General features: G+C 43.8%; 4 protein-coding genes across 7 annotated transcripts; 3 read left to right on the top strand and 1 right to left on the bottom strand.

Moving 5' to 3' along the window:
- The first annotated feature begins 2,321 nt into the window (after positions 1-2,321).
- Positions 2,322-4,011, top strand: LOC129602262 (uncharacterized). Its single transcript, XM_055501260.1, has 2 exons — positions 2,322-2,806; positions 3,332-4,011. Exons 1-2 carry the CDS (start codon positions 2,537-2,539, stop codon positions 3,767-3,769), a joined length of 708 nt encoding a protein of 235 aa, XP_055357235.1. The 5' UTR covers positions 2,322-2,536; the 3' UTR covers positions 3,770-4,011.
- A 979-nt stretch (positions 4,012-4,990) lies between these two features.
- LOC129602260 (uncharacterized) lies at positions 4,991-11,684 on the bottom strand. Of its 3 annotated transcripts, none has more exons than XM_055501255.1 (11): positions 11,301-11,684; positions 11,175-11,229; positions 10,960-11,075; positions 10,175-10,490; positions 9,456-9,863; positions 9,161-9,289; positions 8,747-8,860; positions 8,289-8,417; positions 8,013-8,140; positions 7,552-7,737; positions 6,756-7,404 (listed from the first exon to the last, which is right to left on the bottom strand). In XM_055501255.1, the coding sequence occupies exons 4-9, from the start codon at positions 10,299-10,301 to the stop codon at positions 8,106-8,108; spliced, it is 942 nt and encodes a 313-aa protein (XP_055357230.1). In that variant the 5' UTR covers positions 10,302-10,490; positions 10,960-11,075; positions 11,175-11,229; positions 11,301-11,684; the 3' UTR covers positions 6,756-7,404; positions 7,552-7,737; positions 8,013-8,105. The 3 variants fall into 3 exon arrangements, with proteins under 3 accessions (XP_055357231.1, XP_055357230.1, XP_055357232.1); XM_055501257.1 differs by having other exon boundaries at positions 8,289-8,390; positions 8,834-8,860; XM_055501256.1 differs by lacking the exons at positions 8,013-8,140; positions 8,289-8,417; positions 8,747-8,860; ... (4 more) ...; positions 11,175-11,229; positions 11,301-11,684 and adding exons at positions 4,991-5,347; positions 5,439-5,518; positions 5,585-5,742; ... (1 more) ...; positions 6,027-6,221; positions 6,443-6,655 and having other exon boundaries at positions 6,750-7,404; positions 7,552-7,731.
- A 210-nt stretch (positions 11,685-11,894) lies between these two features.
- LOC129602259 (protein polybromo-1-like) lies at positions 11,895-20,584 on the top strand. Its single transcript, XM_055501254.1, is given in 20 exon segments — positions 11,895-12,139; positions 12,239-12,434; positions 12,801-13,085; positions 13,523-13,611; positions 13,896-14,168; positions 14,365-14,434; positions 14,510-14,662; positions 14,723-14,893; positions 14,895-14,975; positions 15,157-15,229; positions 15,308-15,465; positions 15,517-15,639; positions 15,808-15,975; positions 16,044-16,267; positions 16,540-16,875; positions 16,877-17,291; positions 17,665-17,969; positions 18,394-18,814; positions 19,066-19,314; positions 19,403-20,584. Coding segments are annotated over 20 exon segments (4,686 nt in total). The 5' UTR covers positions 11,895-12,119; the 3' UTR covers positions 20,279-20,584.
- A 289-nt stretch (positions 20,585-20,873) lies between these two features.
- Positions 20,874-23,532, top strand: LOC129602261 (uncharacterized). Of its 2 annotated transcripts, XM_055501258.1 has the most exons (8): positions 20,874-21,138; positions 21,407-21,541; positions 21,604-21,914; positions 21,980-22,102; positions 22,672-22,824; positions 22,896-23,006; positions 23,073-23,192; positions 23,365-23,532. In XM_055501258.1, exons 3-8 carry the CDS (start codon positions 21,870-21,872, stop codon positions 23,461-23,463), a joined length of 651 nt encoding a protein of 216 aa, XP_055357233.1. In that variant the 5' UTR covers positions 20,874-21,138; positions 21,407-21,541; positions 21,604-21,869; the 3' UTR covers positions 23,464-23,532. The 2 variants fall into 2 exon arrangements, with proteins under 2 accessions (XP_055357233.1, XP_055357234.1); XM_055501259.1 differs by lacking the exon at positions 20,874-21,138 and having other exon boundaries at positions 21,267-21,541; positions 22,904-23,006; positions 23,365-23,477.
- Positions 23,533-23,557: the final 25 nt, after the last annotated feature.

Raw genomic sequence — 23,557 nt, 5'->3', positions numbered from 1 at the left:
CAAGTTGATTTGTAAACCGTCTGCCTTCGCTGGCTCCGCATTGCTTTTGCCCTGCTTTATATTTTGCGTAATGTTTTTTCCTTCGGTACTACTGAAAATCAAGAATTTGTTTTTGGTAGGACAATTTGTTCCTCTTACTAACCCTACCTAAATTCATGCCCTCAGTTGCTGTTATAAATTTAGATTTTGTTTTTCTTTCTAACAGGCTAGCATTCACGCTCGTTCCACTGCATGGTGCTTTGATTGTTGATTTCATTGCTTCTCATGCCATATGTTGACGAATATGGATCCAGAATCCGTGATGGTACCCACGGAACGCGTCTCCCGATCAGTACGTGACTGGTATCTTCTGCCGCAAGGATACAAGAAGTATCCACGACTGTGTGGATGGATTCCCGCTGGACCGGACCAGAAGCAACATAAGATCACGGCTGGCCGAGTGTCCAAGCGCATCAGCAAGCAGACAATCAAACCAGTAAGTACGTAACTGCACTGGCTTATGTAATAACGCGAAGACGAGCTTTAATGTACTCGTAGCTATTTTATTTTCGAAAATTGGAGGATTCGACATCTTGACGTTTGATGTTATTCATAGGCGCGTACCTTACCTGATTAATTTTGTAATTACCTTAAATTGTACTTGTACGAGTAATTCTGGTGCGCATGATATAACTAACCTGTCCGCATAAGCTGTGGACAGATTGGCGTTGCATTCTTAAACTGACGTTGTCTGTGTCTTTGACTCTTTGGTAGCTAGCGGATCACTGTACCAACTAGATGGCCCCTGTGACAAAACGCAAATGAGGGAGAACGGATTCTCGGCGGCTTGTACTCACCTGTTTCAGTGCGGATTTCCGATGGACTGGAAATGCTTCGTGGATGACGAGTTATCCACAATGAGCCGTCTTGCCATGCTGGAACCGACGGCGCTGCCTAAACATCGACCAACGGCTGGCAAACATCCCAGAGCTCCGATTGGCGCGCACAAAAAGATGGCGACGGATCGTCCTGACGCTGCCACTGGTGGGCCCAAGAAGACGCCCAAGAAGCATCCAAGACGTCTGCGCACTGTGAACTGGTATACAAAGACACTGCAAGCTGTCACCGTGTGCCATCGCCCCGTCGTCGCGCCGCCGAAGTCCTCTTCTCCCCGGCAACGGGCAGTGATGCCCTGCCGACCGTTGACTGGTCGTCCGTGGTGGGGGAGAACTTCTCGCCGGTGCGCTTCCACGATACGACGCGGACGTTCCGCATGTCGGCTGGGAAGGAGGAAACGGAGGCCGGGTGCAGTCAGGACGTGCCTTCGAACGCGTCCAACGCCTCGGCACGCCTGAATTTTCGAGGTTTTTTGGAGCAGGATAAACGGCACGGTAAAGTCCGCAATCCCAGTGTAGCCAGTCAGGTAGACTCGGATTGGTGTCGGCCGAAGAAGGTGCGCTTTGATGTGACGCAGTTGCCGACGCTGCCGCAGGAGAACGAGGATGAACGCTCCATGTAAATTGTCGCGGCCGGATTGCTGGCATTGGTTACTTGTTCCAGATTATGAAATGAGCGTATTTTTGAAAGTTTTTATGAACTTTTTTTAAGTTTGTACGTACTTTGTTCGTATTCCGTGTCTGGGAAATTTGTTTTACTGACTGTCTTTGGTGGATAGAATTATCTTCTGTCTGCGGTTTTTAAGTTTTTGAACGACATTATGTATGCGTACGTACATGCAGACTGGTGTATTGAGTTTTTATATGATTTTATTGGTTTTCAAATTGCGTATGCTGAAGATGCAGAATATGGAAATGTGAAGCAAAAAATATTTTGTGTTGCACGCCATTAGCCATGGTTTCTATTGCACCTTTTTACACTACAGATTACGGAATACAAACGTAAATTCGTAATGGACTCGTAAATTTTGTACTACCTCGGCTCGACACTGACACGGCACAATGATGCACGCTGAGCACGCATACGGTCAGCTCGAGTCTGCACGACGCTCGCCTGGATTTCTGATTTCTTTTAGGATTGTTTAACAGTTTACCTTATGATTAGATTAGGATCACACTGATAATTTTTTATATGATTTTATTGGTTTTCAAATTGCGTATGCTGAAGATGCAGAATATGGAAATTAAAATTAATGTGAAGCAAAAAATATTTTGTGTTGCACGCCATTAGCCATGGTTTCTAATGCACCTTTTTTACACTACAGATTACAGAATACAAACGTAAATTCGTAATGGACTCGTAAATTTTGTACCACCTCGGCTCGACACTGACACGGCACAATGATGCACGCTGAGCACGCATACGGTCAGCTCGAGTCTGCACGACGCTCGCCTGGATTTCTGATTTCTTTTAGGATTGTTTAACAGTTTACCTTATGATTAGATTAGGATCACACTGATAATTTTTGCAAATTTTCCCAGCAAATTACATCAGTTCTGTGTGGACAGTGGAGAAGTTATAGAGGGAACTAGATTGAATTCCTGGGTGATCATGTGGCAGCAGCAGTTCGGCTTTCAACGTGACACCGAGCAGCAGCTCAATGAGAATCCGTATGCTCGCGGTGAGCGCGGTCGTTTTCGTGGAGGACGGCGGGGGTATCGTGGACGGCGCCGCAATGGGCGACGTGGACGTGGTCCGACGGGCGTTCGTTCCACGGGAATACGGACCCGTCGACCAGGTATCCACGCTGGAAAAGGCCGGAGAAGTGGATCTGCGCTGGGCACTGCAGCGGTTCTGTACGGAACAAAGTCAGCGGAAACTGCAGATGGCATTGGACGCTCAGGAACGCACTGATCGCGATGACTTGCAGGTTTGAATCTTTTTTATATGTAGAAAATACACGTCTATTTTCCGCTTTAATCAGTTTAATGTGGAAATTTTCCAGTGAAGAAGAAAGCGTGAAGTACTCGTAGTCTCGTATGGATAATGGATATCGTTTGGCTGTTAACTTAACACTGTAAAATGAATTGTAAAATGTCGAGTATAAATAAGTAATAATAACAAATTGAATCAGCATATTATACATATTGATGTGTTTTGTGTGGAATTAGACGTTCTTTCTACGTTCAGTGTTTTGATCTTTAATTTGAAAATATTTTACTAAACTGTGGAAAAATGTGAAAACTATTTACAAATTATTTGTGAAAAGGCAACGTATGGAATTACTCTGTTTTAGTATCGGAACTATCATAATTATTATTTGGTTATTAAGCTTTTATTCTGCATAACCTGTTTGTTCTTAAGATAGAACGCCTGGAAAATGGAAACTAACTTTTCAGTATTTTTTTGAAATGTTTAGTAAAAATGTCTAATGATGTCGATTGGATTATTGTAGGAAACCGCTATCAATATGCGGGCTATCCGCGAAACGAGCGGTCGGGAGTTGCTGCAAATGGAGACAGCTGAGCGCTACTTTCAGGGCTTGGCCCAGCTGACCACTCAGGAGATCTGCCGTGCATACCCTGAATACGATTGGCGCTTTGTGGCACAGTCAAAGGACATCCTCGATGCACTGATCGCGCAGGTGGACCAGATCGGATGCGATGCCAAGGAGATACTGCAGTTTGCCGATGATGCCTTGGAAAGCCGCAAACTGAAAGAAGTCAAAGTGGAGCAGACAGATTTGCCAGGGAAAGCCCGAGCGGTTTACCGTTGCGCGAATTATCCGCTACACTGGAATGGTGATGATACCGGTGGCAGTGCTGCTCGGCGTATACTTTTTGCGGAAATAGAAGTTAACTATGTTAGACATTTTGTTTTAAATTGCGGATAACTGGTTTTTACGTTATCAGTGACTTAGACTCGGTGGAAATACTGTAGTAAATTACCAGGCACAACACCACAAACAATGTTGGAAATACTGTGTTGGTATTCTGTATTTTGTTAATACTTGACTTACAGATATGTTTTTCACCTCTTTTATATTTTGAGCTTTGATTTTTACTTGTGCTGTTGTTGATATGTAATGTTTACCGGATTTGAAAACGAGTCTCGTAAAATAATATCGTCATAAAAGTCTCGTAAATATCGATCGCCTATTTGAAGAACAGAAAATTAAAAATTCTGGTAGCTAACGATTTCGAAAAACGAAGAAAACGATCAGGAATCGCTGCTTAGATGTTTTTCGCAACAATCAAATCGCTTTCGTGTCAAAATTGCATTCATTTTATTATTATTCCATAGCAATTCGTTTGCATCGAATACATGGCAAAAGGAGGACCTTTGCATTCCGCAAACTTTTAAATTAAACGTGCAAAAAAAATATGCTGTGTTATAACGCCAGGCTTCTACATTAAAATACGACAGATCATACGAAGCCTGTTGCAACTTGCAGTACAAATAAAACGAGTAACTCTTGAATGTTAAAACCGTACTTGTGAAGAATAAATGAAAAACATGGAAAGCGTAGAAAGAAAAGCATTAGTTCTTCTTCCCTAGCCATTCCGCCAAAAATGGTGGGGGTTCCTGTGGGGGAGGTAGTCGAGGGGGAATCAGTTGTTCCTCCGACCGCTGCGCAGCTATGATCTTCTCCACCAGACGCACCACGAAATCACCTTTACGCGGTATCGACGATGCTGCCTTATGAACTCTTGTCCAACCTGCAAACCGAGGAAGGTAACTGTCAGAAGGATAAAGTCATACAACATGATACAGTACCTTCATCGTGGTGGTTGATTTCAGGTGTTGTTATTATCGTTTTGTTTAGTTATCAATACAAAATGATAACTAAACTAAACGATAATAACAACACCCGAAATCAACCACCGCGACGAAGGTATAGATATATCAACATTATGAATTAAAACCGCCGCAACAGCCGGCTTAATATCCATCATGATATTTTGTGTAACTGACCAACAGTAACAAACATGCATTTGAAATACCAACGTAATATAATATGATAAAATGGGTATGTTTAAATCATTCGGCTGCAGCTAGCAACAAAATAATACAGGAAAGTTGTCTGCTGCTACCAGTAACCTGGAAGGAACGCCAGTATTGTTCCGATTACAAAAATACTTGCTCTGGCTCAGCTATAAATCATCCCTAGTTCACACTTCACGAAATGAACGATGCAACCATCATAAATCGACGTATTTGTTAAACACAAAACAGAATCCGTGAAATGCAGTTTTGCGGTCCGTGAAATGCTACAAGTTTGTATGCTACAAGTTATATTTCCTTTTCTTTCGCATGCAATCGTAAAATAAGTACTCACCTGATTCGACCAGTCAATTTCTGCAAGTCCCAGTGGATAAGCCGCAGAGCATCCGCAGTGGTGGGCACGGCCAACGGGATATGGAGGAATAAAACCAGCACCGATCGCTGTCCGGTTATTGTCAAAAAATACCTGAAGTCACCATCAAAATACGTCAATAACATCATCTCTAAGCGACACACTAGGCTTGTTAATATAACCAAATTAATGAAATTATAAATACCGTGCTGGATCTCGTCGCACTACATCGCACAACAGGAAGGCACGGGCAATTTGCAAGCGGAAGAATTTCAGGAATTCACTCTGAAACGTAACGCACTGCTATGACAACATATATAACAACTTTTATCAAATCAACGTTAAACGTACATCTTCCGGCTTTTCTTCATCTTCAGACAGCTCCTGATTCGGCTCAACTAACGTGGTTTCCAACGAGGTGAACGAATCGTTGCTGGAGACTGGCGTAGGAAGGTCAACAAACGTTCGCCGGCGGACAAACGACGGACCACTCTGAAGCTGCGCCTCATCTAAAATAATTTCCCATAATTAAAAACATTAAAGAATTGTAACGGTTCCAGTTAAAGTTAATACTTTGCACGGACGGCGAAGAGCGCCCGGCATCCACAGCGAGAGACGACTGAGATGGTACCGGACCGCTACCGTTCTCTGTTACAGTGACACCCAATCCACGGACACTTTTCAATAAAGAGGCCAGCGACAATGGCCCACTGTCTTCCTGAACGCTTTCTAAAAGACCAACATATTCCAAAACCGATAAAAATAACGCTGATTGTCCGCTACTAAATTTTACCTTGCACAAGACTCTTCTCCAAATCGAGTAGAACGTTTCGGGTGTTCCGCGGGATGACTTCATCGGAATCTCCCGAACGCGGCTCGGATACGGTGGTGTCCAGGGAAGACAGTGTGTCGTTGGATGATGGTGATGAGTACTCGACAAATGTCCGGCTGTTAACTGGAGACAAGCTGTTGTCACGTTGGTATTGCCCTAAAAATTTGAAACAGATGATTTCAGTTCAAGTTTACGATGGATGTACGTCAAAAAATACAGAACAGCCCAAATTTGCCTTCCTTCGTTTGAAAGAATACTACTTGCAAGAATAATAATAATTTCCAGTAATCTTAACAATTAAATAATACCAGTAAAATTATACAAAACTCCTTCTTTTAAAAGTACTATGATAATATCAATAATGCTGGTATAAATACTTTGGAAAAATGTGGTAAAAGAGGGCAATGGAGATTCCCGGCCATCGTCATCCTCATAGCTGGTCTGTAATGTTTTGTTAGCAGTATAGATTCCCGATGGCTCCGGTATCTCAAACTGTTCCGGCGCATCAAATTCGACATCTGCTAGTCTGGACGTGATGTCCTCCGGAGGTATGGTCATCATCGTCAGCTCTGGTTCCTGATGAATAGTCACTAAAAAATAAAACAAAACCAGACTGCAATAACTGAGACGGAACTTCAACTGGCAGCGGGGTGTACAAAACAGCAAAAACAGCGAATAACTCACATGTCGGTGTTTTCTGGCATTCCAACAAGGGATTTTCTTAGAGTTTCAGAAGCAATCAGAAAATAGATTGCGAATCTCGTGAGGGTTTGCTCGGATTTTCGTCTCCAGTAGCAGATGAGTTTTTGCGCTCCAACGAGAACTTTCCTGAAGTATCAGAAACACGCGGAGTAGTTTGTGATTCCAGTGAAGGTTTTCTCCGATCATCCACTTTGGATGCAACGAGAAATGAATCAGATTGCACAAAGTCCGTTGGCACAGACGATTTGCGTCGCGGATCCATTTCGGAAGCCATGACAAAAGGACAAGGAGTCCAGTCTGGGAGAGCCCAGTCCGAAGAGGCTGAAATCGTTCCCTTCATTTCCCGCACCGATCAGCCCGTTTTGCGTGACGCCGGGAGACGAATGGCGCTTCGAGTCTGAGACGGGCGTGGATTCGGTGGAAATCTCCATACTGCTGCTGATGTCCTGATGTAAAGTGGTGTTCTGCAGGCTAACACAGGAGATGCTAGCTTCACCGCCACTATCCGATATGCTCATATCATGAACACTGAGCCGTGACGACTGTTCGTCGGGTGTCCGATTCTGTTCCGAGGTGATTGACTGGTTGAGAGATTCCGATGTTCGAGGTGACTGGCTGTGCTCATGCTGCCGTTTTTCTGAAACGGACAATTATACTGCACTAGTACCTGTACGAAGTGCGTAAACTTAAGTATAAGCTGATCCTATGACCTTTAGCGAATAAGGAAATTGGTAAAAATTAATCTATGCATTATATGTCATTTATGACAGAGTTTCTAACTAACCGGCGAAAACTGCGTCCAACAATGGTAATGGAGACGCCGAACTTGCAGGGTTTGTGGCAGTTTCAATGGAAATGTCCATTCCAGACGTTGCCGGCACAGGAATGTCGACAGCACTTGGTGAAAGTGCGGTTACTTCCAGCGACATATCGTTGACCATCGTCACTTCTTTTTCCGAATGAGCAGCAACTGACAATTCAAATGGAAAAGAGTTAAAAAAAGATTGACTGAAGCCTATGTAAAAAATGTTAGAATTTGACGAGTGTACAGTAGTTTCGAGTCTTGCGACATACACACGTCAATGCTGTGGAAGATGCGCGCATTCTCGGGGCGCACGCCTTCAGTTCTTTATGCTTCCGTTTTTTCTTATAACCTTGCTTTAGCCTAACTTTAAAATATTATGGTAAGGCGTTTAGCATTCTGTTAGCATTTTGAAAAGTGTAACTATGACGAAATCAACCTACTCTCCAAATTGTTTTTGCATTCCAGAGACGGTTTTCTGGTCGTCACAATTTCCGAAGCAATGAGGAACGAATTGGAATCCAGGAGCATATCATTCAACAGGGTCGCCTCCTTTCATGTTTAACAGTAACTGATAAGAAACAAAAAAATCTGTACTACGGAAGAATGATAGTCGTTCGAAACAAACTGCACAAACACAAAGTAAAGGCTGTTGGCTGCACAATTGTTTAACAAACTTGTTCAACATTCAAAAAAATTAGGTGGTGAACTTAACCTACTTGTACGATCTTTCTGGTATTCCAACGAAGGCTTTCTGCTCGTCGCAATTTCCGAAGCAATTGAAAACGAATTGGAATCCAGGGGCATGTCATTCAACATGGACAACTCCTTTTCGTTTTTAATAGTAACTGAATATAATAACAAGAAAACAGCTGAATATTGGTCCTCACTTCCGAAAACAAAACTACTTCTACACAAAGTAAAGGCGACTGGCTGCAATCGTCCGACAACTTTGTCCAGCAGCATGTTTAAATTCTCACGCTTCTTTTAATTTGTTAAAATTTGTCGGCTGAACCTACTAACATTATAACAAATTAGTTTTTTTTCCGTGGTGAATGGTAACCGATGGTTATTAAAACAATGAGTACTCACTCACGAAATAAAATCATAAAGTAAGGCAGCAGGTTATCTACTGATGGTGAGCCTTCAACAACATTAGGTGACAAACTTGGGTTACTTGTTCGATCTTTCTGGTATTCCAACGATGGTTTTCTGCTCGTCGCAATTTCCGAAGCAATTGAAAACGGCATGTCATTCAACATGGTCAGCTCCTTTTCGTGTTTAGTAGTAACTGATAATAACAAGAAAAGACTATATACTCACTGGGTATCACTTCAGAAACAAACTGCACAAAGTAACGGCGGCTGTCTGCAATCGTCGGACATTTGTCCAGCAGCATGTGCCAGTCCTTACGTTTCTTTTATTTTAAAATTTGTCGGCTAAAGCTACTAACGTTAACAGATTTAGTTTTTTTCCAGTTGTGAATAGTAACCGATAATTATACAAACAAATCGCGAAACAAAACTGCAAAATGTTAAAGCAGCAGATCGTCTACTGAGTATTCAACAACATGGTGATAAAATTAACTTACTTGTACGATCTTTGTGATATTCTAACGATGACTTCCGACTGGTCACAATTTCCGAAGCAAGTATAAAGGAAGTGGACTCCGGGGGCATATCGTTCAACAAGGTCAACTCTTTTTCGTGATGAATAGCAACTAAAAATCCATAAAACAAATCGGAATACTCTTCCCAAAATAAAGTTGTACAAAATCAAGGCTGCACATCCTGATAATTCCAATTTCCTGATACACTGGCGTCTTAACTTCAAACCAGCGGTTATCCAACTTTTAACAAAATCATTAAGCGACAAAATTAACTCACTCGTACGATCTTTCTGATATTCCAACGAAGCCTGCCGAACTGTCATAGCTTCGGAAGCAGCTACAAAGGAATCGGACTCTAACGACGGCTTTCTCCTCACATCCACCTCCGACGCGACGACAAAAGAATTCGATTCCAAGAAATGCGATTCCAAGGAGGTTTTCCGGCGCGTGTCCATCTCCGTCGCCATGACAAAGGAATGCGATTCCGGTTTAGGTGAACCGAAGCCGAACAGGCTGAAATCGTTGCCGTCGCCACCCAACCCCGTCTGCTCCTCAAACATCCCTTTTCCCACCAGCGGAGAATGCGGTTTCGTATCGGACAGGGAATCTGTGGAGATCTCCATGCTCATGTGATGGTACAAGCTGGTGTTGTGCATATCACAGCTGCTATTGCTGGATGTATCACCTACAGATGAGATGCATGCGGTCTAGGCACGTTTACGAAAAAGTTTATGAGTTCTTCAGAGTTTTTACCAGTTTGACACACAAACAAATGTAACTGAAATATGAAGAGTACGTAAAAAGAACTAATTCTTCGTACGGTTATCCTGTTTTCCACTGCATTAACCTAAATTCTTTTCCTTTCTTCTTTACTTTCTTCGTTTTAACTGCATTCAGCTAAAATTATTTTCATTTTATACGCGCACGGAGCCACGCGTCATCATAAAATGCATATGGAATGAAACTGAAATTATGCTTGCATCCCTAGTCAGTTACCTCCATTGTCGGAGATGCTCATGTCATGGATGCTGTGGCGGGTGTGCTCCAGACGCCGCTCCACCACTTGGCCATCCGTCAGCGTGGACAGATCCATGAAGGTGACGGAGGACATGCGCGACTGCATGGCGTAACCGTTGGATCCGGGGAATCGTTCTCGTCCGGCAGCGGCGAGGTGTCGTCGTTGTTGTGGTGGATTTTCATGGGGCTGGCTTCATTCCGCTCCGATTCGGGTAGCGGGGACACTCGGTCCAGATCACTGACGGGCAATGTTGCCGTATCCTCTTCCAGTCCAGGTTGTTCCTTGCAGTAGTTCCTGTGACAAAGAAAGATTGAATTTTATTTAACAGCCCGAACTTAACAAACAGCGCCAACTGTTATCAATGTAAATACCAAAATATAATCGTTAATTTAAACAAATTAAAGCAGAAGTACGTTTTCTGCACATTACAACAGCGCACACAAACATATTAACTCTCATGCTTGATGTACAGATTTAAAAAAGTTTCACCAAACAACACTGTAACTACAGAAAATAATCTGAAAACAGAAACTGTCATAAATTACAGATATTTTATACACGCAAGCGAAAACTACTGTATTTCAATTTTTGACACTGAAAGTTACTCAACTGTTACAGTACTGTGTTACATGACGTCGTGATCGAGATATAATACTAATAGCTCCAATGAAATTTCGAAGTTCAACACTCTACGCTTTTTGCACAAAATTTTGTTCGCGAGTTTCTTGGTTTCAAACAGTTTTTCAAAAAACACTACACTCACCTGAGTTCATAATTAGCAGCGAAACTGACGCGCCGTCGTTTTTTGGCGTCCGCAGCTTCTGCGTTAAAGCTGAACTTTTCTCCATCATTTCCAAATACAGAGAACGGTTTCATAATCTGGAAACGAATTATTATGCTTGCTTATTCATTAGATCACATTGCAAACTAGACGATAGCTCAAACATAAAGCAGGAAACGATGATTACAAACACCTACCGACGACCTGCGTCCTCGACGAGGTCCATCAGGTGGCAATCCGCTGGGTGCTGGTCTGCAGTGACACCATCACAAATACTCAACAATTCGACCTTCAAGAACGCACTTAAACGTATGAATACTTACAAAGTATCCATTCTGAATGGCAGTGCTAGACAATGTCCCAATCACATCCCATACTATGATACTAAGTCAAAATGGCAAAGTCACAAAGATTCAAGACTTCAAAATCCAAAGCATCCACTGCATCCTGCGCTTCACAAATCAACGGCGAATTCAACAACAAGTATTAGCAATCCACTGAAGAGTGAAGACTGTATCCCGTGCATAACATAAGAATACTACAGAATAACGGACTGACAGGTTGAACACGTTAGAAAAAAAGAAAATCTGAAACACTGGAGATTCGAAAACAATTTGTTACTGTAAAAAACTGTAAACAATCAATTCTCAATTCTCAACGTTATGAGATGCTCAGATGCCAACCGACTGGATTCAGTCCAAATTTGAAATCTCCAAGGCACGTTTAAACAAGTCTGCAGACTTTCAAAGGAAGCGCACGAGCGTTCGCGCCATCCAGGCTTAGCACAAGTTAAAATGGAATCCCACTAATTTGTTCATCCATTTCTCCTCACGGAATGGAATTCCATTTTCATTGTCTCCTGGATTCCAGTGCATATCCCGATGGAAATCAACAGATCTGAAAAATGTTGGCAAGATCATGGTGGATTGATTTCACTTTTTCAGTCAAAATTGATTTGATCATTTGAATTTTGAATGTTTTGACGTTATCCTGAATAATTTCGCCTTTTTCTCAAGATCCTCTCCAGAAAATCCGTATCCTGCAGGGTGATTGTCCGAGATCTCGTTGAGTGTTGCGAATCCTGGCGCGAGTTTGACGGATGAATTTGCACCGTGAATATCGTCTGACGCAAATGCTGCAGCATGAGTGGCATTGATCCTTGGTAAACTGCAGTTTGGAGCGTCGGATTGTTGATTTGTGATTATTATTATTATGACTGACTGAAGTGTAGATCAGTTATGAATTGAATTTTCTTTCTCAGTTTTTTGTCGGATCTTTTGACGCCCAAAATGAACCGTACCAAGCGAGCTCGACGCAGCTCAACGAACGATCGTGCCAGCGAAGACACCAATGCTTCCACGAGCTCCACATCCAACACCACAACGGCGACAACGCGGCCGAAACGCATGCGCAAGGAGGAGGCACGGGAGGCGTCCACGGCGTCCTCCGATGTTCAGGTAGGATGCATAAAGAACTTCATTCTTTGTGAATTTAATAAATTGCATCTGGTCCTGGTAGACGTCGCCGTTCACGTTTCCATACTAATAACTAACTGCAAGAAAATAACAGATGCTTGCAAATGCTAACTGCAAAGCCATTATGCCATTTCCTGGTGATTTCCACGATCAATTTTATTCCTACTTTGTGCATTTATTCCCTTTTCATTCATACTTTAACTTTTAAAATTGATTGATTGATTTTAGTAGAACCATTAATATGTAAGTTTTTTTTGGTATTAGCAGTTAGCTGATTTGTAATTTTGCTTATTTAGTTTTCGTTATAGTTAAATAGTTAATTAATTCATTTTGTGCGGTATTGTACAGCCTCCATCGCCCAATTCGCAAGATTTACTGGAGGAGCTCTTCACTGTTGTCGTGCAGCACACCGACGAAAAAGGCGCACAGATGAGCACCGAATTCACCCTGCTCCCTTCGCGCACCATCTACCCGGATTATTATGGAGTCATCAGTAATCCCATCGATCTCAAGCAGATTGCCATGAAGATTCAGGCTGGAAAGTATCGGACGCTGGATGCACTGGTGGAGGATCTGGTGCAGATGTTCAACAATGCACTCGACTACAACTCGCCAGCATCGCAGATCCATAAGGTTGGTGGATTAGTTGTTGCTTGCCAAGTTTCCAGAATTTTTACATTTTTATAGATCATTTTTATGCACGCTGTTAGTATTTTTCACGCTGTTATTTTCTTTTGACAAATGGCTCAGACTTAAAAGAATCCTTCAGTTCTTTATAGAATGGTGATTCTTAAGTCGTAAGTACGAGTACTTATGATTTTTGTTGTTTTATAAGTAAAGTTTGCATTTACAGTTTTGTTGTTTTGCAGTTTGCGCTCTTCTTGTGCATTAATTGCTAATACGAAAGACAATTACCCTTGAGTTCACTGGAAAACTTAATTTCTGTTCATTGAACAGATGATATAAACTTTTATACAATCTTTCGCTGCATAGAATCGTACCATAATTAATTTACGTTAGCCCATTTTTATTCAGTAAAACGTTTGATGAACACACATTTGCCTTTTCAGGATGCTGCAATGTTGAAACGCTTAACACTGAACAAGAAAAACGAATTCGATGTACGAGAATCAGCTCGCACGACCGAGCGTACAGTCAGGTATGTTGCACAGTTTATTACCCAGTTTATGTTCATGAAAGCCGTTGGTGTTCAGCAGTCTGGACAACTGTGCTGGCGTGCATGATATGTTTGTTTTTATCTCATTGTTTCTTACCAAGCCTTCTTGTTTCTTCATGTTTCCGTGTGGGATATATTTTAGCGAGGAACGGTGAGTTGACTCTTCTCTCTTCTCAAATCTTTCTGGGTGTTCTGTTTGTGTTGTTGGTGATCTTTGAGTTGGTTATATACCGTGAGATACCGCACTGATCGTGATTTTGCTGAAGGACACGCAGACAGACGCAGCTGGCATCGGCCATCTACGCCGCACTGGAGTACGGCGAGGAGGATGGAGTGCGGGAAGGGGTTGCGGAGGAAGTCGATGAGGTGGCGGATGAAGTGATGGCCGGGGATTCCGATGACGAGTCCGGTCAGGTGGAGCCGACCAGTGAAGGCAACAATTCGGCGGCCATGGAGGAGCTGTATGATGCGGTCACCAAATTGAAGGGCCCTGGTGGGCGGATTATATGCAATCCGTTCCTCAAACTGCCCAGCAAAAAGTACGGTTTGGAATTTTTTTCGTATTTTTTGCAGCTATCATGTTCGATTAAAGTACGTTGTATTACATAAATATGAACATGCATTTCATGATTTGCTAAAATCAGGATGAACAGCGTTTAATCCGTGAAAAGTTTCGGTTAAAGACCAACCTTGTTTTCTGACATTGTGATTGAAATATGTGGTGTCGCTTTACAGGATCTATCCGGAATATTACACCGTTATCCGATCGCCAGTCGCTTTGTCCCAGATCAAGAGGAAAATTAAGGTACTCGTAGTTTGTTTATGTTCAGTAACATTTGTTAGAGCATAATTTATGGTTTTTGTTAAATGAAATTCGCAGAAGGGATTGTATATTGCATTGGATGAAATGATCCTTGATCTGCAACTCATGTGTCAGAATGCGCAGATCTTCAACAACGAAAAGTCTTCCATCTATCGCGATTCGGAGCGGATAAAAAATTTTGTAGAAGGACGACTGAAAGAATTCCAACAAGTACGTCGGTTGGTGCAAATGTTTGTCTTTCCTTGCCAGTTATATTGTCTGCTTTGATAGGAAATTGATAAAAACAGTTCGCCTTTGAGAACGTCACTCAGTGAGAAACTACTGCCGGAATACGATGACTCGTCACTGCGTAAGCGTATGAAATTTTTATTGCGCGGCATCCTGGAATACAAGGATAAGGGCATCTATCCGGTGGAAATGTTCCTGGAGAAGCCGCTGAAGAAAGGATTATCCGGATTATTATAACGTTATCTCGCAGCCTATTGACATCAAAACACTGGTTAACAAAGTCCAGAATGACAAGGTAAAGTAACGTGAGTTTTCCTCTTTTATGGTGTAATTTGTCAAATATCGGTAATTTTTCTTTGTCTTGAAATGTCGATCTCAGTTGATGCTCTATTCATTCGTTCGAAAGACTTATTGGAATGTTTTGATTTGTTGTTTTTGTAAAATTAGTTATCGGCATGGTTTCCTTCATTTTGCAGTTTGGGACGGAAGAGGTGTTGCTGGCGGACATCCAACTTTTATGTGACAACGCAAAACAGTATAACGAAGAAGGTAAGATAAATGCTAACTTGATTTGGTGTCTTGTGTTCTTCTGCTTTGCCAGTGTAACTGGATTGCTTATCTTTAAAGGAAGCGACATTTATAACGATGCAGTGAAATTTGAAGAAATTGTGAAGAAATCCTTGCGCGTCATTGGCGTGTCGCCGACAGAAGAAAGCGGAAGCAGTGGCAGTCAGCGCCGACATACTTCCAGCGCACGAAAGTATGAGTAAAATTTTTATACTACAGTACGTTACAAGATGAATGGAACTTTTACTTACATTCTACAGATCTCAAAGTTCTCCACTCCAACGTCGCCGCTGCAGGCCTCGTTGATCGAACTGTACGAATACGTGTGCGAATTAACGGATGAAACCGGAAGACAGCGAAGTGAAATGTTTCAGACTTTGCCACTGAAAGCGGTAAATAAAGTCATTTTATCCTACAGTAAATTTCGAAGTAGAGTGCATGCCTTTACATCCAAATTAGTATTGCATCTTCATTCGGTTAATATACGTTTATCTTTTACCTTTATTTTTATATTTTTAATAAGGCGCTCTTGTTAATATATTTCGTTACTCATGGAACAGGAATTACCAGCGTATTACGATGTTATTAAGAAGCCGGTAGATTTGGATAAGATCTACAGCCGCATCCAGCAGAATCAGTACCCGACGATGGACGACATTATTGAAGACTTTGGACAAATGTTTGAAAACGCGGCAACGTTTAATTCACCGAAATCGCAGATTTACAATGTATGTAACACGAAAGCATGAAACTATTACAGTTTCTGGCGGTGGTTGGCAGAACTTTAAACGTTTAGGATGCACTGGTCCTGCTGGATGCGACCATGGAAAAGCACGCAATATGGGCATCTTCGCTTCGGAGGTGCCGAATGCGCCAGAAAGTGCAGGAGATGCTGCAAATTCTTATGGATAGCTTGATGAAATTCGAAGATGCCAATGGTCGGAATTTAGCTGAACTCCTTGGAGATTGTGTCGACGCGGAATCGGAATGCGGCAGTGAAGGCAGTGTGGATGAATCTACGTAAGACCCGTTGAGCATAACATTTTCCGGTTTTTTTAAAAAAAACTTTTGTCCATTAAATTATTCAACAGAAGCCATGTACTCCACATATCGATTTGCCTGCGCTGAGGTGCACTGATTAAAATAGCTCAAATTTTTGTGTCTCCATATACTTCTTACGAATAATAAGGGTAGAACTACAAAATGCTTTATGTACTGTACAATGTAGACAGAATAGACAGTGGGCATACTTCTGTTTTCTGCACTGTTTAAATAAATGTTGTTGGTTTTAGACCGCCTTTAACATTGGAAAACATCCGCTCCAACGTTTACCACGGCCGTTACCGCCGTCTGGACCGTTTACAGGACGATGTCTTCCGCTGCCTGGAAAATATCCGCTTCAGCGCCCAGCCAGACTCCTCGACCTACGAGGACGCGGTCGCCCTGCACGAGCATTTCATCAACAAACGCGATGAGCTATGCGGTGCTAAAGGCGAGAAATTTGTCTCCCCGGCCGTTCTCTACACTAAACGCCAATTCCAGCAATCCACTGAGCAAGAACGGAAGGAGGCTAAACGCCGACCGGTCTCCGCGGAACCGCCGAAAACCCCGCCACCGGCATCCGATTCCGCCGGAACCTCGGAATCAAAATCGGAAGGCCCTTTCCGTCAGCGTGGGGGCAGAACAGTACTTCGTCGGGGATTTTGTCTATGTTGAACCGTATGAAAAACTGAAGCAGCCGCTGATCGTCTGTATTGAAGAGCTGCTGATGAGTGGCGACGGCAGCGGGGTAATGTTGATCAAAGGGTCGTATATGTTGCGCCCGTATGAGACGTTCCATGTGGCCTCGCGGAAGTTCTACGAGAAGGAGGTGTTCAAGAGCGATATGGTGGAGACGCATGTACCCAGTCGGATTATCGGCAAATGCTACGTTATGGGAGCGAAGGACTACTTTAAGATGAAACCGGTCGGGTTTGATTATAAGGACGTGTATGTATGCGATGCGCGGTACGTTACCAAGCTAAAGACATTCCGGAAGATCAAGGTGCGTACTGCGTAATCTATTAAATATTCACAATAATTAAAATAAAGTATTGAGATTTTAATTAGAATGAAAGATTTAATTACGTTGAATACAAAGTAAAAGCAATAATGGGAAAAGCTTTACTTGTTGCAAGTCTAAGTTAACTTGACCCTTTGCAATTCGCACGCTTAAATTAAAAAATAACTCTTTGTTAACAGCACGTCCATTGCGTTTCGTCTGTGGTTGTGACTGCAAACATTGTTTAGTTTTGTGAGATCATGCTCCATATTCAGTAAATTGTGATTATGAAGGCCAACGGCATGTGTTCATTGTTAGCGTGACGTTTTTATCAGGCATGTCTGCATTAAGTTTATGGATAAGTTTGTTTTTGTAGGTATGGAAAATGCCGGAGAATTCGCGGGTTGTTCTGGTGGCACGGGAGAAGCCGTTGACGGCTGGCCGCGTTCCTTCGGTCTTCGCGGGTGCTGGTGAGCAGGACCTAGCGCAGTGCCCAGACTCAGAGGTTATCGATATATTCCGCGAGCCTGTATTGGCCAAAAGTGCCAGTCCCGATCCGGATTACACCTTTTATGAACAGAAGGATTCACCGTTGGGCTTCTTGAAGATTGGCGACTGCGTACTGGTCAAGAACGAAACCACGCACCACATCATCAAAATTGACAAGATTTATTCCAAGCTGTAAGTTCAGAAAACTGAGATGTACATTTTCGCTGGCTGGCAGGTTTTTAGCTGATGTAAATTAACGAAATCATTTGCTTGAGTTATAAGACAGTTTGCTATAGCCATAGCCGTCTCGTAGACGGACCACGGGACGGCTATTGCTACAGTCATTGGTATCGCTACTGCCGCATTTTGCCCAAACTGTCCATAATGTTTCCTTGATCTTTGAACTTGTCGTTTTGAAGCAAATTGTAGAATTTTGGCTTGTGGTTTCATTCCGTTTAGTGCTATAAAATTGACTGCTTAAATTCGGGAGTCATTCTAGTGTAGTCGCCAGTCTGTAACTGTTTGGTGGTCTGCGTTTTCAAACAGTTTTTATTTTTAACAATAACTAAAAATCCAATAGTCTGACGCGCGTTACAGCATACACTTTTCACTTCAGGAGTCAAACATTCGTATCGGGAACGGTATTCATCTTCCCCAAAGATCTGGAAAAGCACTCTCCGGCTAAATTATTCTACGCCAATGAAGTGTACCAGAAAGTGACGGAGGCATCGCATCCCGTGGAAGAGTTAACCAGCCGGTGTGCTGTGTTGACGCTGAAAGATTTCTCCACATGCCGGCAAACGGAGATCCCCGAGGACCAGGTGTACATTATGGAGGCCAAGATCCAGGAGAATGGTCAGCTGTTTAAACGGCACCGGGGAGCACGGTTTCTAAATGTATCTACGACGAGTTCATCGCATGCGACGGAGGATGAACTGTACTTCTTCGATAAGCCCGTCAATCCGAAGCGCGTGGTGTCGCCGTTCTTGGAGGCCGCATTGAGTGGCCGACTGGTGGAAAGCGATACAGACGGCCAGGTACGATTTTGCTATAAGAAATTCGACTTCTTTGAGCATCTGATTATTTTTATTGATGTGTACTTGAGTGGGTGATTTGAGCACATAATTACATAGACGAATTGAACTCTAGGTTTTGTGTTTAGCAGTATCCCATAAAAATTTATTTCGGTTGTTGAAAGTTTGTACGTACACCACACTTCTGTTGCTGGCTGGAGTGGATAATTTTGCAGTCAAACCCAATTTGTTTTAATTTCGTACCCTTTTTTCAGGAATCTCCTCCAACTGTGCAAAGTTACGACGACGACGTGATGAGTGCCACCAACGACACCGACGAAATATCCTCCTTTGCGACGCCGTTATCGCCCGCTGCTTCTGCACTGGAAGCAATACCCAAACGCGGCCGGCGGTTGGGAAAGAAAAGCCCGAAGAAATCCAAATATACAGTGTCCGGATTTATTTTGTACGGAGCGGAGAACCGCAAAACGATTAAAGAAACTCATCCGGGATTGTCGTTTCCGGTAAGTACTACAACACTTACTGTTACGTACTTCATTTAGTCTGCATCGGTAGAGTATGTTTCTTATCCTTTGTTGACATTATTCACAGGAAATCAGCCGCGTAATTTCCGATATGTGGAAAAAACTCTCGGCTCCCGACCGGAAGTACTGGGACGGCGAGGCCCGACGGAAGAGCCAGTTCATCAACGATGAACTGAAGAAACGCGGTCTGACATACCTGGAGGGAATCTCCTTTAAAGGCCTCGGCTCCAAACCCGATTTGGACCTGGTGGATGAACTGGAAAAACGCATTCTGGAGCGGCAGTCGCAGGTGAAAGCACAAGCGGAACTGGAAGCCGCGGCAGCCAAGGCCGTCCAACCGCCTCCACCGCAGCCGGCCCCGCCACCCCCACCGGAACCGACCCCGGCGCCTTCAACGGAACCCGCCGCTCCCACCGGCCCCACCCCTATCCCGCCACAAGCGCTGGCCATCATGCAGGCACAACAACAGCAGATCCAGAATTTAATCCGCCAGCAGCAGCAGATTCATCGGCCGCTGTTCTTAACCCTGCCTCCGGAGCCTCCAAAGGTCAAACGCGCCCTGCACACCGAGGTCTTCCTGAAATATCTGGAGAATAACGGGATGGCGGGAGGGTCCCGTCCGGCGGTGCCAGCATGGAAGCGGCAGTTACAGGCCACCCGGAGAACACGCCGCTGCCTGCCACGATCCCCGGATTATTGGCCGTCTTTGTTGCAGATTGACGCGGCGACGAAGAACAAAGGGATGGAGCTGGTGAATAAGCTGTGGAATACGCGGAATCTCATGTTCACCGGGATGTGCGGCCTGCCGGCCATGCCGGAAGTGAGTGTCAGTGCGCCGCCGGCTGCCATGACCGCGGCGCAGAGCATGGGACCGCCCACGGGGGGAATGGGCGTGGGAATGGGCCGCAGCGCTCTGCGACGGGCGGCGTCCAGTCGCAGGTGAATGTAGCTGGGTGTTTGTGTCTTTTTCTCTTATTGTGCCGGTTAGGGTTGGTTTTACTTGTGGTGTGTATAATTGTATAATTAATGTTTACCTTGCTAAGTTGCTGGTGTGTATTTAAACGTTTGTTGTCGCTGGTATTTGTTTTATTGTTCGTTAATCATGTTTGCTGTTTTTCGCAGGCGTTTATGCAGTACTAATATTTCGTAATTTTATTACCACGCGTGAATCGGCGTATGTTTGTTTGTATTGTTTGTTTGCATACAGCTGGATAATCCCAATACAAGTACAATGAAAACAACATCTGTGCCGTGCGACTATGTGTTGACGATTTGTTGTCCAAGAAACCCGACTTTTTCATGGTTATAAACGACTAAACGTACAGTACTTGTACTTATTCCCGCATCCGCTGCTGCAAAGTTTTACCGCCACATTTCAGTTCACCAAGTGGTCTCTGAATGAAAATGTCAGCAACTGTTCGAGTAGTACTTGCAACAATAATACGAGTATTCAGTATGAACTGCTGTATTGTTTGCATCGACAAAAAGGCACTGTACTCAGTCACCGCGAAACAAACAAATCACATCAAATAAATGCACATAGTTTCGCTTTAAATGTTTAAATGCTTATAGGGCCCCTTTTCCGGCGAGTAATCGGGGTCGGCGATGACATCATCCAGTGGTTTCCCGTCAAAGTCGGTCGGACTCTTCTTCTCCGTCCACTGCGGCACCTTCATCCTCTGCACCCACATTCCATCTGTTTTTCAAGGTCTCCGATAATCGCTCCACTTCGCCTACATTGACAATAATTTGGTTAGGCGCCTCACCCACGATCGTCTGGGAATCGCCGAGTTTGACGCCCCAGTAAGTAATTTCGTGGGAATCATCGATCTGGGTGTCCCGGTGTATACTGCAACCGCCCACTATGGCGACCAGCTGAAGAAATACTTTTGTTGTGTACGAAGTACTGGAAAATCAGAGTGTATCAGAATTATCCATTTTTTTGTTCTATGTTTTCTCCTACGTAACCAAGCCTTGCTCCTGTTTATTCCCTGTGCGTTACTCCGCTTTATTCTTTATTCACTGCATCTACAAGTTGTTTGGCATTGTTGAGATTGTGCCTAATATGCAGGAGTATTTTGAGGCGCTGAAACGGCCGGATAGGGAGGTGCGTGACTTTGGCAACAAGAATCGCGAGATGCTGCTGATTCGCGTCTCCGAGTCCGAGGACCGCACCACGCATGTGCTGATGCGGGCCACCCTCGGAGTAAGTACTGGGCCATCCGCTCATGGACTTACTTATTCGTATTCAGCTTAATGTTTTTTCAGTGCATGATCGAGCCATTTCGCTGTCCGTTTCGTTTCACGGAGAACGCCGCGGACGAGTGTAAGAAATTCCACGCGGGCTTCCCGCAGGGTCTAAGGCCCATCTGGAGGGCAGTCAACACGAACTGCACAACGTACAGCTGAATTTCCACTGTCTCTGTCCGGCCGAGCACAACAACGGCATCCCCTGTACCTTCGTCGCGTTCGACCCGTTCGGAGACATTTTAGACCACCACATTTATACCACCCATCCGGTGTACTACGAGAGGATGTTCGAGGCGCTGTGCAAGCAGTGGAAGAAGAGAAGCGGTCCGGTAAGGTGCTTTCGAGCTTCTACCTGCATGCAGCAGTATGTGCACTACGACTCCCGCCGTTGTAGATGAATCTTAAAATCGTGCGCAAAGAGAGGAACAAGATGTTCCCCGAGTGGACCAGCGATTTGACGCAGCTCTTCCCCAGCCAGATCATTCCCGACAAGATCATAACCCCCACCGTTATCAAGGTGAGCAACGTGGTGAACAGTTCGACGTTTTCGATGTGCCTATAAAATTCTGTATAATACAGCGCAATGCATTCGATATACACTTCGACGTTTTTCGAATTCCGGAAACTTTCGCGGTATGATTTGTGCGCCAGACACCAGAGTCACGGTATTCTCTGCGCTGTATCACATTAGAGATCTTGATAATTTTTTATTAATATTATTATTGTGTGCAGATTTGTAAAATATTATTATGTAATGGATTTTCGAAAAGTTTTTCCATGTGGCACAGTACGGTGTCTATGGTGTGCGGAACGCAAATCCATATTGACTATTGTGATATTATCCGGAATGCGAAAAGCGTCGAAGAATATTTAAAATTATTTTATTTGTTCGTTTACTAATTTCTTCGTTAGTTATACCGCACACAGATACTGCACAATTGCGCTCTGATGATAACCGAAATTATTTGCGTTATTTTTATTTGTTTGCAATATTTAGATTTGGCTTTATCATCCAGTTCACTCAGTTGTTTGAATAACTGAATCGCTATAGTACGAATGCAGACTAATGAAACAATATGTTGGCAGGGGGGAAAAGTGGAGTACGTCTGCAACGTGGAGTCGTGTGCTGAGGCCGATGTGTCGTTCCCTCATTCCGGCTTCCTTTATCTGCACTTCCAGCAGCATCATAGCCATCGCTACGGTCTGCCGACAAAATTCTATTACGCCTGCGTTGACAAGGTACGTGCCCGACACACTTGGCGCATTCCTGATTTTCCAATGGGGTTCTGGTTGCTAACCGTAATTTTTAGAACTGTAGGGTGCGCACGTCGGACATCGACGACCAGATGGAGGCGCATATCAAGGCCGAGCATCCGCAGCTTCTCGATCCGGATGTCACTTTTTCAGTAGCGGCGATGCAGGTGCGTTCCATCGTTGTAGCTACTGAATAATGTCGAGGATCGGTTAGTGTGGATGTGGATTAATAGCACCGGGCGGCGCTGGAAGCGAGGATCACGGAGCGGCGCCTCGGGGAGACCATAAGCAGCAGCGTCGACACCCAGGAAACGTCCGACTGTTTTCTCCGCAGTTTCCAATGTCCCGTGCCGGTAAGCTAGTGTGCGTTGGCTGTTTTTTCTTTCCAGTTTAATTTTATATAAACTGGACTTAATTGTATTTGCTTCTCATTTGTATTACATGCAAAATACCAGTTTCTTTGTTTTCTGTAATTTCTGAGTGATTGCTTCTCCGAAATTGGCGCATCTTTGCTGAATTTTGCAGGATTGCCGCGTTGAATATGAGCAGCATGACCACATTGTCTGGCACATCGGCGCTGATCACGAGAAAGACTGGAATCACGGCGCGCTCCCTCAACCATAACATATGATCATTTTATCTTCTCCAGCTGGAAATTAGGATTTCCGGTGCGGTTTGCAGTACCTTGTTCATTCGCAGCACAGTTCGCAGCACAGTT

Source organism: Paramacrobiotus metropolitanus, unplaced genomic scaffold (genome assembly GCF_019649055.1).
Source record: "Paramacrobiotus metropolitanus isolate TYO unplaced genomic scaffold, Prichtersi_v1.0 Parri_scaffold0000375, whole genome shotgun sequence".
NCBI lineage: Eukaryota > Metazoa > Tardigrada > Eutardigrada > Parachela > Macrobiotidae > Paramacrobiotus > Paramacrobiotus metropolitanus.
The sequence above is the reverse complement of the archived record's forward strand: the minus strand, read 5'-3'. Positions and strand labels throughout refer to the sequence as shown.

Coding starts and splice junctions, on each gene's coding strand:
- LOC129602262 (XM_055501260.1), top strand. CDS start 2,537: ATGAGAATCCGTATGCTCGCGGTGAGCGCGGTCGTTTTCGTGGAGGAC. Junction 2,807..3,331: donor CTGATCGCGATGACTTGCAG/GTTTGAATCTTT, acceptor GGATTATTGTAG/GAAACCGCTATCAATATGCG.
- LOC129602260 (XM_055501255.1), bottom strand. CDS start 10,301: ATGCAGTCGCGCATGTCCTCCGTCACCTTCATGGATCTGTCCACGCTG. Junction 9,290..9,455: donor ATATCAGAAAGATCGTACGA/GTGAGTTAATTT, acceptor ATGGATTTTTAG/TTGCTATTCATCACGAAAAA. Junction 8,861..9,160: donor ATATCACAAAGATCGTACAA/GTAAGTTAATTT, acceptor TGTTATTATCAG/TTACTACTAAACACGAAAAG.
- LOC129602261 (XM_055501258.1), top strand. CDS start 21,870: ATGTTCGAGGCGCTGTGCAAGCAGTGGAAGAAGAGAAGCGGTCCG. Junction 21,915..21,979: donor GGAAGAAGAGAAGCGGTCCG/GTAAGGTGCTTT, acceptor CCGCCGTTGTAG/ATGAATCTTAAAATCGTGCG. Junction 22,825..22,895: donor ATTACGCCTGCGTTGACAAG/GTACGTGCCCGA, acceptor CGTAATTTTTAG/AACTGTAGGGTGCGCACGTC.